The sequence below is a fragment of the Mustela lutreola genome, chromosome 9, assembly GCF_030435805.1.
Source record: "Mustela lutreola isolate mMusLut2 chromosome 9, mMusLut2.pri, whole genome shotgun sequence".
Lineage (NCBI taxonomy): Eukaryota > Metazoa > Chordata > Mammalia > Carnivora > Mustelidae > Mustela > Mustela lutreola.
In genome coordinates this window covers 127,692,323-127,710,667 of record NC_081298.1, presented here as the reverse complement: position 1 = coordinate 127,710,667, position 18,345 = coordinate 127,692,323, and the positions used below count along the sequence as shown (strand labels likewise).

Genomic DNA, 18,345 nt, shown 5'->3' with positions numbered 1-18,345 from the left:
TTTATTTGAGAGAGAGCAAGAGAGACAGCGTGAGTGGGGAGGAGAGGCAGAGGGAGAGGTAGAAGCAGAATCCCCACTGAGCAGGGAGCCCGATGTGGGGCTTGAACCCAATACCCTGAGATCGTGATCTGAGCAAAAGGCAGACACATAACCAACTGAGCCACCCAGGTGCCCCTCCTGAGGTCAAGTCTTATGGGCACCTCTTGGTTGGAACATTAAAAGGTGGACAGTGCTCACAGAGGTTTAAGTAAGGGTAAGCATAGAAAGACCCAAGGAAGAAGAGGACCCGCAGGGAAAAAGCTGAGGTTAAGTCCCACACAACGGAGCTTGTCATAGGAGGTTCTCCTTTCACTGCACTGAAGCGTGACACTTAATCTTCTGAAGGGAGAGGTCTTCTTTCCAAAAACCTGGGGGTCTACCTGTGTGCTCAACTTCATTATAAGAACTTCGAAGAAATCAGTCAAGTTGTATCTGTCTTTGAGCTCTCACACTACTTAAAATATCTGTATTTACCAAATGCTGCTAAACTTTTTGGATGTTAAAATTTTAGATAAGCTACAAAGTATAAACGCAAATGTTCTTCAGTAGAAATTCATATAAAAAACTTTAACTCTCTCACATTCTGAAGCACTGAATGTCACTTACCTGAGAGGTATCCACTCATACTTTTGTCAAGACTATTAAATTTTTGTCGATATTTTAATCTTGAAGGCTGAGGAACTGCCCACTCGGAGGTCCCAGTCTTGGGCGAGTTCCCTGACAGTGAAGCAGTTGAGGAAGTTGAGCTATAACAAAATTTATTTAAAATCTTTATATTACTAAATAAAATACATTTAGTTAAACCTTATAAGGCAGAAACATTAAGAATCATACCTTCTATAGTACAACGTAATTGCTTTTGTGTTTGATATTTTAAAGTTTTAAATAATTTAACCTCATTCTTAGGAAAGCAAATACCATATGAAGTACAGAACTACCTTATACCAAGAACGTACTATGTGCCCGGCCCTCTGCTGTGCTACGACTCGACTTTTACGAATACTGTTTCTTATCCCTATGACAAATGTAAAAGGTATTACTGTCTCCGCCTTTTCGATGGGCAAACTGCGGCTCAGTGATGTTATGAAAAACAAGGTTATACATTCAGTGAGCAGCTAAGCTGGGACACCAAGACCCTTCTTTTTGGTTAAAATCTAACACTCTTGCTACACTGATTTGAAGAATATTATTATGATTTATATGAGGTGTGGTGAATGAATACTGAAGACTTTGTGTTCTCTAAAATTTAAAAGATACTCAATCAGCAGAATTTGCTCAAGAAAAAATTAATGATATACCATAATTATGAAACTTTTTGAGAAAAATATACAAAAAGTATATTATTTTGGGCAAAAACTTGACTAATTAAAAACAGAACATTTTTGGCTTGTGTGAAACATTTTTCCATGCATTTACTAATCCTAAAAATAAAGAATTATTTTAGGTGAATTATAAGTAGTAAATATGCCTTAAATTCTACATTTGGCCATTGTAAAGTTAAAATCTGTATAAGCTCAGAGCTTACAAAAAAAAAAGTCGTTTGTAGATACTCCTTATTGAAAGCATTAAAAGTTGGAGGTTTTAAGCCTTCATACCTGCTAGATCCTAGATCAATCAGAGACTGGGCTTTCTGTAAACTAGCACCGCCGCCGAGTCCTCCCATCATGAGACTGTAAGATGACGTATGAGGCAATGCTAAAAGGAAAAAGGCGGGGGGAGAAATGAAGAAAGAAAATGGCTCACGCTAAACAATTTTACAAAGTATGAAGGAAATCTATATTTATTGGGATACAAGTATACCAGTTTCTTTCTTTGACAGTTTCTCAGTCATTAGCTAGAAGTACTTACTTGAAGAAGAATAAGGAATGGATAAAGGCTGAATGAGGCCAGCGGTTCCATTTGGTAGTGATGATGTGCTAACGGAAGGCACTAGGGGAGCAGGCATCATTAAGGGAGGAAGGGTGGTCCCTGAAGTCGCAGAGGATAAGGGGGTTGCCATAGGTGCAACTGGAGGCAATGAGTGAGGAATGGACAGATTGGGCATGCTTCCCATTCCTAGAGACAAAACAGAACACATTTCCCAGTGCTAGCAACGGACTATAAAGCACAGAAAACAAACTGACAGTACAGTGAGCAAATCCACATTTACAGAGACACTATGGGCAAATTAGTCTTCTAGATAAAAAGTTCACTAAAGCAGCTTTGACTTAGCAGCAAGGGAGGTACACCACTGCTTTTAATATCAACATTCTGACCTATGTGAACTATGGGAATGCTTTCTAAGGAGTTAAAGCATCATGATGAAAGCTAAGGAACCTTTTCCAATTAAATATTAGTACTCTCAAAGAGAGACTGCATTACTGGATTAAAATGTGGGGTTTTGTGTGAGGATAATATAGTGCTGTTGAGTTACTCAAATAACACACACACACATACATTCCCCCAATGTCCCCACCCCCCGCAAAAGGATAGTTACTAGATACGTTAGGAGACCCATTTATGTATATGCATTATTTGTGAGAAGGAAGTATACCACATATTTCACTTTTCTTATAAGGACAATTCTTTTTTTTTTTTTTTTTTTAAGATTTTATTTATTTATTTGACAGAGAGAAATCACAAGTAGATGGAGAGGCAGGCAGAGAGAGAGAGGAAAGCAGGCTCCCTGCTGAGCAGAGAGCCCGATGTGGGACTCGATCCCAGGACTCTGAGATCATGACCTGAGCCGAAGGCAGCGGCTTAACCCACTGAGCCACCCAGGCGCCCCTAAGGACAATTCTTTAAAAAGAATAAAATGATGACTTTTATTCAGTTACTAACTAGATTACTAGGTACACTCTATGTAAGTATGGTCACACAGTGATCTGGTCTTTATCTCCAGAGCTCACTGAAATAATGAAAGAATTTAGTATTTTAGGCTCTAACATCTGGAATCAAAGAACATGTAGATTCACAGAATCTAACTGAATGTTCCATACCAATGAGTGCTTCTTATATATAATTAATAAAAAATTGGCTAATCAAAATTAACAGAAAACAGATTCTCTCTGATGAATATATATATTAATGAGCACAAAGTCTGCAACTTTTAGCCCTGAATTTAGCTGGGTAATTAACCTTTAAATTAAAAAAAATTTCTACTTAGGAATAATTTCAAATCACCTCCCACTTAAACCATCTAAGTGAGTTTGAAATTGTTCATAATTTTTCTGTGACTCATTCGGAGTAGAGAGGAAACTAAGAATAGTATTTAAGATCAGCTCTAACTGGAGGGGGTCAGATATTTTATCATCCAACTGGGAATTATGAAAGGGAACACTAACCAGACTTGAGGCCAGGACAACAGGCATAAATCAGAACTGTCCCTGGAAAACTGGGACACAAGGACACCCCTGCTATGACAGCAAGTTTAACATCTTATCTCAGGCACAATTAACCTGGAGTCTGAGGATTATTGTTTTATGCTAACAAACCCTTTTCTAATCCTTAAATATTATGTATAGGGAAAGTTTAACTATCAAAAGCAGCCAATTCAATTAATAAATACATACCGAAACGAGCAGAAATTAATGGAGAGAACATAGGAGGTTGTTTCATAATAGGAGGGAGGACTACGGGCAACTGTTGGCCCTGCAGCTTTAGCTTGATGAGTTTCATTGCTATGGAGAACTCCTGCTGATCCATCTTCCCATCCTTGTTCAGATCTGATAAAGCCCTAAAAGAATTATGAAGTAGGCAGATTAGTATACAGTGCTAGCATTATTTTTGAGGATAATAAAATAGAAACAATGACGTAGTATTCACATACAGATCATCACTTAATAACCATAATATAAAATTAAGCAAATAAAATCCAAAAAGCTAAAACCTGTAAATTAAGAAATAGTGACCAAAGATCGCATCTAATGAAATACTGCCGGGGCGCCTGGTTGGCTCAGTGGGTTAAGCCTCTACCTTCAGCTCAGGTCATGATCCCAGGGTTCTGGGATCGAGCCCCACATCGGGCTCTCTGCTCAGCAGGGAGCCTGCTTCCTCCTCTCTCTCTGCCTGCCTCTCTGCCTGCTTGTGATCTCTCTCTGTCAAATAAATAAATAAAATCTTTAAAAAAAAAAAAAAAAAAGAAATACTGCCCATCTACACAGAATCCATGTAAAGAGAATCTATGAGACCTTTGGGATGAATTCCACCAGTGTGGACAAAAAGAAATTACTCAAGAGTATAATCATTCTAAATTTAATTTATTAATTTGCTCAAATATTTATTGAAAGCCTGCTATGTGTCCAGTACTCTACCAGGCATGGGAATATTCCAAGTGGAAAGAAAGAAGGGGTAGGGGTTGACATTTCTTGTAAATACATTGAAAAACAAAACTCTAGGGAGCCTGGGTGGCTCAGTCAGTTGGGCATCAGCCTTTGGCTCAGGTCATGATCCCAGAGTCCTGATATCAAGCCCCGCATGGGGCTCCCTGCTCAGTGGGGAACCTGCTTCTCCCTCTCCTGCTCCCCCTCTGTCAAATAAATAAACAAAATCTTAAAAAAAGTTTTTTTTATAAAACCCTAGATAATATAAAGAACAATTCTGTTTAAGGTAGGAGCAGGAAAAGGGAGGGCTAATTTTGGTCTTACAGATGATGAAATGAAATAACTACAAAGTAACATAAAGAAGATTTTTGAGAGTTTGCCAAATTATAAAGAAATATTTTTCAATGGCAATGTATTTATCGTTCCTTAAAAATTCTAAGGACATTAAAAAATTTGTCCAAGAGAGGGGCGCCTAGGTGGCTCAGTTGGTTAAGCGTCTGCCTTCAGCTCAGGTCATGATCAGGTCCTGGGATCAAGCCCCGCTTTGAGCACAAAGTTCAAGTGGGGAGTCTGCTTTTGCCTCTGCTCCTCCCCCCCCCCCCAACTTGAGCTCATTCTCTCTTAAAAAAAAAACAAAAAACAAAACTGTCCAATAGAATAAAACCCCAATTATTTTCAGTCATTTACTCAATAAAATTTATTTTCCTAAAAGCTGAAGAAATACTTAACAACAGCAGACTATGATAAAAAAAAAAAAATCTTTAGATTAAGACTATATCAAACACAAAATAAAACCAGACTATCAGAAATTTAAATTCATCTACAAGAGAGAACACTTTACCATATTTCAGCTAAAACAGGAGCCGGCAGGCCTGACTGTAAGAAAAAGGTACGTGCCTGATCACCTGAAGGTAATAAAAGCAAAAATCGAGAAGCACATTAGTAAATGGAATTCCTCCAATGCCTCTGAATAATAGTAGTGGACAATAATAATAATAATGTCATTGCTTTATTTTCATTTTAATTGCAGTCACTAAGGAATAAATTAAACAAAAATAAGCACATAAAATTATTTACATTACATTAAGAAGATTTAGGTTTTAACAAGAAAGCCACAAATCAAGTTATATGCATTAATCAATGATGAAAGATTACATTATTCATCTTAGGTTTTTCATAATAACTGGTGTATAACTTGATAATATTTCTAATTAATAAAATTCATAATTTCAAACTTTATTCCCTAAAAGAGTTCTAAATAAAAAATACCAGGTGTTGGGAAAGGCAGTCCCCCAATTGGTCTCGTGGTCTCGCACAATCCTCTACATCCTTCCATGTGTGCCAAGAACGCAAGACCCTAACTGCTCTCCACCTGGGTTGTTTCTCAGGTTGGGTTTGTGGTGAACAATCTTGAGGCATGAAGAGGTAATGTTTCCCCCGGCCAAAAAACAACCTGCTTGCTAAAGATGGTGGGTTCCCTCAGGGTCAATGTTTCTGTCCTATGACACAACTGTTGCATTTCTGCCATCCTTTTGGGCTCTCTGCATCACCCTGTGGGATTTAGGGAACAGAGAAGCCTACAGGAACGTGCTGATGCTCCTAACACTAGCTGTGCCCTTTGTAACAAAGTCCTTTGTCTCTGACTCAGGAACCCTGGGTCATATGAGGAACCTGGGTCTTATGCCGCATCCATGAGACAGTAACCGACTATGTTACTAACTTGTAAGCAGAGTGAGCAAATCCCAGCCATGATACCAGGAAAGGTAGCTATTATTATAGAAGCACAAATAACATTAGGCTATAATGGCTAAAAGGATGGATTCCAAAATCAGACTGAAAGGTTTCACAGCACAGATTAACACTAACAGCACAGATTTGGCAAATATTAGTCATTATAGTTACTATTACTGGAAATAAAGCACTCAGGTTCTTTGGCACAGAAAAAAAGTTTAATCTATACAAAAAAATTTGAAAGACACACCTAAATTAATCCTCCTTAGGCTCTGGAGGTCATCTTGCAAGACAAGAGCTAGTGCCAACAATCAATGCTTTGTATCACCTTTCAAAAACGGAGGACTAGCATTATAAAAACAGATTGTAGGAAAAAACTTCTAGATTATTTTCAAGGAAATGGGTCTGATACATACTTCTTCTAGACCTAGTAACACTGACCATCATACAGGGAACTAGCACAATGGATTCAGAGCATATTAATAAATTTGGTTGGGAAAAAAGTCTCAACTACCTTAAGAAAGAAACTGAAAACATTCTAGAAACAATGTTAAAGTGGGAAACTGAAATTCTTGGATGTCCTTTAGGATCAAGAAAAGATCTTCCATAAGGAAATCCAAAACAACAAATTAAGACAGTTGCAGGTAAAATAAGAAAGCCACAATTTTTTTAAATGCATAAATTCTGACTGATAGGAATTTAATCACTTGGTAATACAAAATTGATGGTAATCAAATTAAAACTAATTCTAAGACAATACATGAAAAGGAACATAACTGACAAATAAAATGTAAATACAAACCTGTTATGTAACCTCCTGAGGGTTTGAGGTTATCAAACTGCTTGTCATGCTTAGTCCGTTCCTCAGAAGTAATAGCCCACATGTTTGGCCCTCCTAAACCAGAAGTGAAAGACAAAGAAATTATAGTATGTATATATGAGAATGCTCCAAATAATTCTAAAATGTAAATATGAATCACAGGTGTCCCTGTAGAGACAGTACTCTATCCCTGCATGACACAAACGGTAAAGTTCTATCACAACCATATATGTGACACAGCCCTAAGGTTCTTCACTCATTCACCCCATTAACATCTATAGAACAATAACTATACCATTCACAAGAAATAGGCAATAAGCTAAATTCTGGAAATAAAAAGATGAAATAAGATAGTATTCCCATCCTCTCTACATATTCAAATTAGCTAATAATGGTCTATACACTTCACTTCTGACTACCTTTTCAGTTTACTCAACTTCTTACCAGTAAGAAACCAAATATGTTTAGGTATATAAATTCATATAAATTTGCTGTATATGGTATAAAAATCAGCCCTACAGAGTTGCTTCCAGGAAATGCCTATCATTGAAAGTAGGTACCCACTATACTTTGAAACACTAAGATGGATATGACTTAACAAATACTTCTTAGCCCTAAATGAAGGGCTTTTAAAGACAAGCTTTAAGATTAAAGTTAAAAATATAGAAACAGGGGCGCCTGGGTGGCTCAGTGGGTTAAGCTGCTGCCTTCGGCTCAGGTCATGATCTCGGGGTCCTGGGATCAAGTCCGGCATCGGGCTCTCTGCTCAGCGGGGAGCCTGTTTCCCTCTCTCTCTCTCTGCCTGACTCTCTGACTACATGTGATTTCTCTCTGTCAAATAAATAAATAAAATCTTTAAAAAAATATATATAGAAACAGATGTACTGAAGAACTAAGTTCCTAAAACAGCTAAACCTACACACTTTCTAAATAAATACCACACACATAGTAAACCCTTGGTTTATCAGTTTATTATAAAGTAAACAAATTAACCTGTCATGACTCCTGTGACTAGGAGTGTGGACCTAGGAATCTGGAAAACTGATGACAACAGAAAAACAATGACAACAACACAGGATGACAGAGAAGGAAGCAGCTCACTTGCACTGAGCCCCAACTCTATGTCAGAGACTTTTTATGCAGTACCTCAGTGCTCCCACCGCTGCCCTCGACATTAGGTACTATTATTATCCCCATGACACACGTGAGGAAACCAAAACCCATGGCAGTAAAGTTATTTGTCCAAGGTCACACAACTAGTAAGTGGCAGAGCTGAGATCGGAACCCAGGTAGCCTGAACTGTGAGCTACACTGTCTCTCGATATTTATGGTTAATATGCTCGTGTTTTCTGTACTTTAGCTGCCACCTCTAAAAATGAGGAAGACTGGGGCGCCTGGGTGGCTCACTTGTTAGGAATCTGCCTTCAGCTCAGGTAATGATCCCAGGGTCCTGGGATTGAGCCTCCTATCGGCTCCCTGCTCAGCGGGAAGCCTGCTTTTCCCTCCTCCACTCCCCCTGCTTGTGTTTCCTCTCACTGTTTCTCTTTCTGTCAGATAAATATAATCTTTAAAAAATAAAAATAAAAACTAGGAAGATTATCTAAGTTTACAGGGTTGTAAAGACTGTATGTAATAAGTAATATAGCAACTCTAAAAATAACACTAAATATAATTTTTCATCTATTAGATTGGTAAAATAACAACAGCTAGCATTTAATGAAACTTGCCATGTGTTAGGTATTTCTCTAAAAGCTTTATGTGCACTGTTTCTAAAAGTCTCGTAAGAATTCTATGAGGTTACTATTACTATTATTACTGTTTTACAGAGGAGGAAACAGAGGCATGGAGAGATTAGATAATTTGCCCCAGGTATCAAAGTTGTTAAGTGTTGAAGACAGGGTCAGAATCCACAGACTTAAAATTAAGAATCTTAAACTACCTGCCCTGAAAATAATTAAAAACAAATAAAACCACAAATACGTTGCCACTTGATTTCAACAAAGACGTCAAGATAATTCAACGGGGAAGGGATAACCCTTCACTGAACCCTTCACTGAAAGGATGAAAGAACAGGACATCCACATGAACAACAACAGTAACAACAAATCAAACCATTTCAATCCTGCACCACATATGAAGAGTTAACTCTAAATGGATTATAGAATTAAACACAGGAGCCAAACTGAAAATTTCTGTGATGAAAGCAAACAAAAACTCTTTGTGAATTTAGATTAGGAAATGATATTAGGACACAAATGACTAAAACTTTTTGTTAAGTTGGACTTTCTCCTTTCTTAAAGACACTGTTAAGAAAGTAAAAAGACAATGGGTGGCTGTGTGGCTCAGTTGGTTAAGCATCCAACTTGTGATTTCAGCTTAGGCCATGATCTCATGGACCGTGAAATGGAGCCCCATGTCTCGCTCTGCATTCTGCAGGGAGTCTGCATGAGATGCTCTCTCTATATCCCTCCCCCCACTCATGCTTGTGTGTGCATGAGCCTGCTCTCTCTCTAAAATAAATAAATCTAAAAAAAATGTAAAAAGACAAGCTACAGACTGGGAGAAAATATCTGTAAAACATAATAAAGGACATGCATCCAACATATATGAAGAACTATTCAACTCATTAATACAATCCCTGCTCCTCCCTGTCTTTTCCCCAATGGGCAAAAGATTTGAACAGACATATTAAAGATAAAGATGGCAAATAAGCATGTGACAATATGGTCAATGTCACTGATCATCAGGGAAATGAGTATTATTTTTTTGAAGGTTCTATTTATTTATTTATTTGATAGAGAGAGAGAGAGAGAAAGCAGGGGTAGGGGCAGAGAGAAGCAGGCTCCCTGCTCAGAGCCTGACACAGTGGGGGCGGAGTTGGGGGAGTTGATCCCAGGACCCTAGGATCATGACCTGAGCCAAAGGCAGATGCCTAAACCTATTAAGCCACCCAGGCACCCCGGGAAATGCTTAGTAAAACTATAGTAACCAGGCACCCCAGGAAATGCATATTAAAACTACAGTAACAGGGGTGCCTGGGTGGCTCAGTGGGTTAAGCCTCTGCCTTCGGCTCGGGTCATAATCTCGGGGTCCTGGGATCAAGTCCCAATCGGGCTCTCTGTTCAGCGGAGAGCCTGCTTCGCACCCCCCGCCCCGCCTACTTGTGATCTCTCTCTCTCCCTGTCAAGTAAATAAATAAAAATCTTAAAGAAAAAAAAAGAAAACAACACTACAGTAACATATCACTCCATGCCCATAGAATGTCAAAAGTTTTTTTTTAAAAACTGCTGGCAAGCCTACTGAGCAACTCAAATTCTCACATACTGCTGGTGGGGAAGGAAACTGAGAAAATTTACAAAGAAGAGTCTAGCAACTTCTTATGAAGTTAAATATCCATTTCCCACACAACCCAGCAACAAGCTCCTGGGTAGGGGTGCCTGGGTGGCTCAGTCGGTTAAGTGTCTGCCTTCAGCTCAGGTCATGATCCCGGGAGGCCTGGGATTGAGGTCTGTGTGGGCTCCCTGATCAGCAGGGTGCCTGCTTCTCCCTCTCCAACTCCCCCTGCTTGTGCTCGCTCTGTCAAATAAATGAATAAAATCTTAAAAAAAAAAAAAAAGAAAAAGAAAAAACTCCTGGGTATTTATGCAAGAGAAAAGAAGACTTTTTCCAGATAAAAATCTGTCCTCTGATGATTATAGTAGCTTTAGACATTTGGTTTAGACATGAAAGCCTGGAAACAACCTAGATGTTTTCTACAGATGAATGGATAAATAACTTGTGGTATACATTTATACAATGGAATTCTACTCAGCAATGAAAAAGAAAGATAAATATAATTACATAGATGAATTGTGAAAGTATTTTGTTAAGTGAAACGAGCCAGACACAAATAGCCATGTACTGTGTATTTCACTTACATGACGTTCTGGAAAAAGCAAACCTGCAGGGACAGAAATCTGACCAGTGGTTGCCAGTGGCTAAGGGCAGGGTATGGGGGATAAGGGAACCTTCTATGTGATGGAAATGTTCCATAACCTGATTTATATGACTGTATGCACTTATTAAAACCCACTGAACTATATATATACTTAAGAAGGGTAAATTATACTTCAATAAACTCAACTTAAAAATAAAACAACAAAAAAAACAACACAGGGGCGCCTGGGTGGCTCAGTGGGTTAAAGCCTCTGCCTACGGCTCAGGTCATGATCTCAGGGTCCTGGGATCAAGCCCCACGTCGGGCTCTCTGCTCAGCAGTGAGCCTGCTTCCCCCTCCCTCTCTCTCTCTGTCTACTTGTAATCTCTGTCTGTCAAATAAATAAATAAAATCTTGGAAAAAAAAAAAAAACTGAAACAATACAGCAGCTAATACATACCAGCCACATGGAGGCGGTCAATAAATTAGTTTCCTTACTCAACCCAATGCCAGGGAACAATATAACTAAGGAGAAGTCAGAGCATTAAAATCTTTCTCAGGCTCTTCCCCTTCTGGTAAAGGTACCCTTGCCAGAAAATACTGAGAGCAAGGCTGTTTAGTCAGAAACCTCAAGACTATTTTAAGTCTGGAGAGTCTGGTTAGGAAGGCTCGAGCTGCTCTAACACACATCGAGGGAGTGTACATACCCCCAGGGAGTGGCAAACTGCTTCCTAAGACTGCAGAGGGCTCTGTGGCATCAGAAGGACAGCGCTTTTTTATGTCCCACTGACACCTCACTTTTCCTTGGCTACCTGTCTTCGCAGTGGCCAACTCAACTATCTGATAAGGTCTCTCGTTTAGTTCCAACGACCTTGACACCTTCATACCTATTCAGCCAAAAACCATTTTGGGGCACCACTGTGAATAACGACTAGGGATACAAGGATGAATAAAATGAATGATTTAAAAGGAACTTATACACTCTCTTAGCCAAGAGAATCACACACAACAATCATGATTAAATGTTAACATGATTAATGTCACTTATAGAATAAAAATGCCTAAGGTATTAAGACAAGGCATAATTTTTAAGTAGTATTTAAATAATCTTTAAACTGCACACTTAAAAAATGACCACATTAATGTAAGATGTTAATGCACTACGAATTTTACAAAAAGGAAAAGTTACACAGAAGTAAGAAAACTAGAAAATATATGTACTTCAAAAACCATTTTAAAAGAGTTGATCTGGGGCACGTGGATGTCTCAGTTGGTTAGGTGTCCAACTTGATTTCCGCTCAGGTCAAGATCTCGGGTTTGTGAGATCATGCCCTATATCGGGCTGGGTGTGGAGTCTGCTTGAGATAGTCTCTCTCTCCCTCTCCCTTTGCCCCTTCCCCCTGCCCCCTACCTCCTGCATCACCCCTGCAATAAATAAATAAATAAATAAAGTATTAAAAAAAATTTGATCCAATTCTGGTTTTCTCACAGAACCTTTCCAAGAGTCAACAGTTTATTATTTTGAACTTAGAGTAAAAGATTTCTCAATTTTTCTCTGTATTTATTTGTAAACCTATAGAAAGTCAGGAAAACCCAAGTTTTGGGGTTGATGTTTAATATTTCCTTGAAAAGCCAACATCTTTTTACATTGTCTGATCACTTTAGAAATGTATTAAAATTCTATCCACTTCCCCCACTCATCACTAAATTGAGAATGTGGTATTTCCATAAAGATTTCTGTTGCTTATTCTCATCTTCTCACCTACTGGCTCTGTCAAAAATGTTCTTATGGTCTACGTGGAAGGAAAAATAGACATTTATAGAATATCCACTATATACTAAATCCCATGCAGTAGATAGTGTCATCCCTGTTTCACACACATAGACAAACATACATACACATATGCATATGCACGTATGGGTACACACACACACACACAAGTTCCATAAGGTTAAGTCAACACAGCTGAGTTTAGCATAGCAGTATCCTAACACACAGTTCTGAAGGTACATGATTCAAACATGCTCAATCCTGCTTATATGCTGCAAAATTAACTGAAGACTACTTCTGGGTCCAGTTCAAAATAACAGTTAAATGATGTATGTCAACCCAGTACAAACTTAAATCTCTAAAACACAACTAGAATACTGGTCTAGATAGAACTAAAGCCTTAACTAGGATATGAGTAATGCATGCTTGGGCTGTTATAAGTTCAGTGCAGTACTCTAATTCTGCAGATCCAATGTTTAACAATTTCCTAATTACACAGATGAAAAGACCAATGAACTCTAAAATTCTGAAAAAGTAATAAAACTCTAAAATGGCACTTTTTCCTCCTAAAGCCATTAGCCATTCTCTCCCTCCCCATCCTCCTTCCCTCTTCCATATTTTGAATATTGCCACTGTCATGGGCTTCAGAACTTCTTATTCATTTAACCAGTCTTCAGTACCCCCACCCCCCAATTTTAAGGCTGGAACAAGCTACAGTACACTATAATCAACAGGCAGTAACATGAATTTGAAGTAGCCTCTTGCTTATCACCTGATGACTCAAATATCAGGCTCTCTGTGTTTACAGTTTTATTACATTTTTGAAAAGCAGAAAGCAAACCTACCATGATCAAAGAAGACTCTGGCAAGGATGATTCTGCTGGTGCAGAAGACACCAGAATTAGAGTCACGAGTGGTAAAAATATGACGCACTGATCTTTTTTGCTCTGTTGAGGAGATGGGAAGTGAAGCATCAAAGAGACTAAGAAAAGAATATCTACTCAATAGAACTTTCTGAGATGATGTAAATGTTCTGTATCTGCATTGTCCAATACAATGGCCACATGTGGTTTTGAGAGCTTGAAACGTGGCTATATGACTGAGCGACTGAATTTACTTAATTTTTATTAAAGTTAAGTTGAAATCGTCACATGTAGCTAATGGCTACTATATAAGGCAGCACATCTTTGTGAGAACCAAAGAAGTCTAAATCTGTAGTTAGTCTTGGGATGATGAAATAGACATGGCAAAATGTGAGAAATACATTTAAGCGTTTAGACATACAGCTTGGTCTAGAGCACTTAAAGACAGGTTCCAACGGTACTGGGCATCGAAAAGATTTAACACCATCTATAATTGAGCATTTACTAGAAGAGCAAACACTGCTTTTGAAAGTTTTGTGCTATATGTGAATGCCTTTTCTAGTAAGATCTTAAACTCCAAATTTGACGAAATTAGATATGAGCAAGATCATCTTCAATCTTCAGCTGTATTATAAACTAAGGAGGGTACAAAGTCTACATTTACTATCAATTCTTCAGAATTAAAAAAAAAATTACTACCTCTAATTCTTTTTTAACTACCTTGATTCCTAAACGTCTCTCCTAAAGTAATTATCCAACATTTTGTCAGTATTATTCTTTCATATATAATGCAATGAGCTACAAATAGATACACAAATGTTAAGAAAAGGGAAGAAACAGAATGAAGAAAGACTAGGCCTACCTACACTGCTTTCTTTTATGTCCATTTTGTTTGTAAGCCTTAACATTTTGATTGAAGTTTGAAACTAAACTATGTGTTTAATGCAAACTCCTATGTGTGGTGTGTAGAAATCCTAAGTTTGGGTAGAGCACTTTAGTACTACAATTATTACCCTGATTCTCTAAGCTTATGTTTATCACTCATTATGAAGAAAAAAGCCATTATTCAATTTTTAAAAACTGCCTGTGGCATCAAATAATCTTCATAACCCCACACCATTTCCAGCAATGCTCACAGTGATCTTTAAATAAGAGTTCTGAAAAGGCAAAAAGCAAAACAAAACTCTTATCTCAAGCCCATCCTTATATGACATAGAATTCTACCACACAGAATTTAGTTTTACCTTTAACACAAATAATTCAATTTTCCGAAACTTTCCTAAATCTCACAAGGTCAATTCTGAATCTTAAAATTTTAGATATACAACATGTATTTTTTTGTTAACAATGTGCTTAATTTGGCCCTATGACTGAAAACGTGTTTTTAAAAAGGATACAACTGATCAAATATAAATGGGAGCATTAAAACAGAATCATTGTTTGAAAGCGGTAGAATTAATTCATTAAGCTTCCTTCTTTTTCTTCTCCTAGTGTTCTTTAATATCACTGCTTTCGATTTAAATGTTAAAGAGTTATTGACTGGGCTTTCTATTCCTTTATAATTGGCTAATGAAATTTACCACAAATTTAAGAAGTTCACATCTTAGATTTCTTTAGCAATTTAAAAATATAATGCATTTTTTCTTTCTCTTAAAAGTATAATGCATTAATTCTAAGTGACATACACACTACCTTAATACTTATTAAGGGTGGTTAATTTGTATTTGGGAAAAGAAAACTAGAATCAGAAAAGAAACTTTAAAAACTTTTTGTTACTGAAGTTATATAAACATTTTCTTTAAAAATGTTTCATATGAAACAATTGTGTGTGTAGGCACACACAACCCTTTAAAAGGAATACTTAATTTTATGTGCATATTACTAAATGAATCTTTATTAACTTAGTTTACAATCATCCTAAACTACTGAAATACCTTCAACAGTCTTCACTTACAGCACTCTGCTTTTTGTCCTCCCATTTTATACATCAAACACAATATACCTTTAGGTTATTCTTAACTGCTAAAAGGCAAACACACATTCCAGATGATACAGCAGAACGTGCTTACACTAAGCCACAGGATTTACTGCATAATATTCTAATAGAAGATATATGCAGTGTTCTGAAGTAAACTATCAAAACATTTTCAGTAAGAATATTTTAAGTTTTGCATTTATTAGCTCAAGGAAAAATATCAAGACGAATATTTTACCACCTTTACAACCCCCCCCCCCAACCCGGCATAACCTCTTTATCTTGCCACAAGCACAAAGCAGCTTACCATTCATTGCTGTGGGAAACTGAGCCATCATGGTCCTGAATTTTCCTTGCTAGCTCTCAGCCATCTGCAACATAAAAACATTGTGCCATTAATAATACAACAAGGGCAGATCACAGCTTTAGTGCACCAGCTTAGCAGTGGGAATGTCTGTCCCCTTCAGCTTAGCAGTGGGAATGTCTGTCCCCTTGAGCTCACACTTCCAATAGGAAACAATGCAGAGCTGCTGCTGCCGCTGAAGGGGTAGGATTTACATTTAGGGAAGGAAGGGTAGGAGACTTTGTTGGGTAATGATACTGCCTTTAAAACAGAAACATTTATAAGAAAAAACAGTCCCATATTTCATAGCAAATACTGAATAAAGAAACCCTTGGCATGAATCAGCTTTGTAGACATCAACTTGGGAGAGAGGAAGGTTGTTAGAGCTAGGCAAGATGCTATTTCAGAGAAATCAACTGTATAAATTAAGTGTATAATAACATGGAAATCCGTAAGTTCTTTTCTTTAAAAAATCCCCAAATGAGAAAAATATCCAAAATAAATGTGGCACAGGGTTCTACAGGTTTATAAAAATTTCCCAGAATTATTATAATATATATGTTTATTTAAACAACTAACTGTGCTGGGCAAGTACCCTGTACTAGGAACAGAAGCGACTTTGGAAATTAACAGCTGTGATTTAAATCCCAACTCTGCTATTTTCCTAGCTGTGACGGCGGGAGAGTTCTTTAATCTTCTCGAGTCTCAGATCCCTCATCTGTAAAAATACTCTGCACGAGTATTTTTTTTTAAGTATTAGATATATTCCAGTACACTGCTTGACACACAGTGAGTGTTTGATAAATAGCTGCTATTTTGCAAACATCCAGGAAGGGAGAGTGCAATATAATCTTGAACCCTAAATTCATTATTTTACTATGAATAAATTCAAAATTCATTCCATGAATCTTGAGGGTAAGATCAGTTAGGAAGAGCGAAGACCTAGGAAATTTATAATAATGTACTTAGTAATTAAAACCATGGCTTATAAACTGCAGGGGAAAATCACTATATTAAAAAGACCGTTCAGTAGCTCATCTATTTACCCAAATCATTTAAATATTAACATTTTTAGAAGCCCAAGGTAAAATGTTTACACAAGCCATGTGAACAAAGAAGGCACAAAGAGTTACACATCACGGTGGATGGTGTCACCAGAGATGCTCCAGAGGAGCTGGCTAACCAGCTGCCTGGAAGTGCTACAAAGGCACTAGATCGTAGTGAATCTGGCGTGCTCAAAGAGAAATATGACTGTATCAGTATAACCAGCAAAAGTTAGTCACACCAACAAAAAACTGGTATATACATCCAATTTACTGATTTACAAAGAGAAATTTAATAGCCGAGAAAACAGTCCCTTTTCTTCCTATCAAGCAAATTACAACATCTACTAAATTTCAACCAGATGACTGTAGTGAGAGAAGGGAGTTACCAATGATTAGAATCCTTAATGACATCATGCACTGACAGTCAGATACATTTACCTACACAAGAATAAGCCAAGGACTGCACAATAGGGACGGACAGTTAAAGCTCCAATAATGCTTTGAATGACACTCTTGTGACTCCTAGCTTTTCTGTATGCTACCACCATACACCATCCCCCCCCTTAAAGTGTATACTCTTTCTTTAGGTGTTAATAAGCGTTAGTGCAGCTTTTTTGCACAGCAGAGAAAACCATCAACAAAACTAAAAAACAACCTATTGAATGGGAGAAGATATTTGTGAATGACATATCTGATAGAGGGTTAGTATCCAAAATATACAAAGAACATATAAAACTCAATGCCCCAAAAACAAATAATCCATTTAAAAAAGACACAGACATTTCTCAAAAACAACAACAACAGCAACGACAACAAAAAACATATAGATGGTCAACAGACAGATGAAAAGATGCCCAACAACACGAATCATCAGGGAAACGCAAATCAAAACCACAATGAGATATTACCTCATGCCTGTCAGAACAGCTAAAATAAAAAATACAGGAAATATCCAGTATCCAGTATAGGTGAGGATGTGGAGAAAAAGGAACCCTCGTGTACTATGGTAGGAATGAAACTGGTGTAGCCACTGTGGGAAAACAATATGGAGGTTCCTCAAAATATTAAAAGCAAAATGACCATATGATCCAGTAATTCCGGCACCGTGTATTTACCAAAAGATGAAAACACTAATTTGAAAAGACAGACGCACCCCTATGTTTATTGCAGCATTATTTACAATAGCCAAGTTGTGGAAGCAGCCTGACTGTCCACTGACAGATAATGGATAAAAAAAATGTGGTATACAGAATGGAATACTACTCAGCCATAAAGAACGAAACCCGTGGTGCCTGGGTGGCTCAGTGGGTTAAGCATCTGCCTTCAGCTCAGGTCATGATCTCAGGGTTCCATGAATGAGCCCCACACAGGGCTCCCTGAGTCTGCTCCTCCTCTTCCTCTGCCTCCAGCTCTGCCTACTTGTGCTCTATGTATCAAAGAAATAAATAAATCTTAAAAAAAAAAAAAAAAAAACAACCAATAAACCCAAACCCTCCTTGTGAGCCACAGGTTCAAATCCAGTGTTCTTACCCCATGTAAA

At 37.7% G+C, this 18,345-nt stretch overlaps 1 protein-coding gene across 8 annotated transcripts in view; it reads right to left on the bottom strand.

Annotated features, from left to right (window-relative positions):
* The window catches only part of ITSN2 (intersectin 2), a 140,246-nt gene that overhangs the window by 95,334 nt on the left and 26,567 nt on the right, over positions 1–18,345 (bottom strand). For 4 of the 8 annotated variants that reach the window (XM_059132491.1, XM_059132498.1, XM_059132490.1 and 1 more), the window contains exons 2-9: positions 15,724–15,787; positions 13,424–13,525; positions 6,874–6,966; positions 5,182–5,245; positions 3,591–3,754; positions 1,888–2,094; positions 1,635–1,734; positions 646–785 (exon numbers count right to left, since the gene is read on the bottom strand). In XM_059132491.1, coding sequence (XP_058988474.1) covers positions 646–785; positions 1,635–1,734; positions 1,888–2,094; positions 3,591–3,754; positions 5,182–5,245; positions 6,874–6,966; positions 13,424–13,525; positions 15,724–15,754 — 901 coding nt within the window. In that variant the 5' untranslated portion in view covers positions 15,755–15,787. Of the gene's footprint in view, positions 1–645; positions 786–1,634; positions 1,735–1,887; positions 2,095–3,590; positions 3,755–5,181; positions 5,246–6,873; positions 6,967–13,423; positions 13,526–15,723; positions 15,788–18,345 lie in introns of those variants that run through there. The other 4 variants (XM_059132496.1, XM_059132494.1, XM_059132495.1 and 1 more) reach the window with 1 other exon arrangement.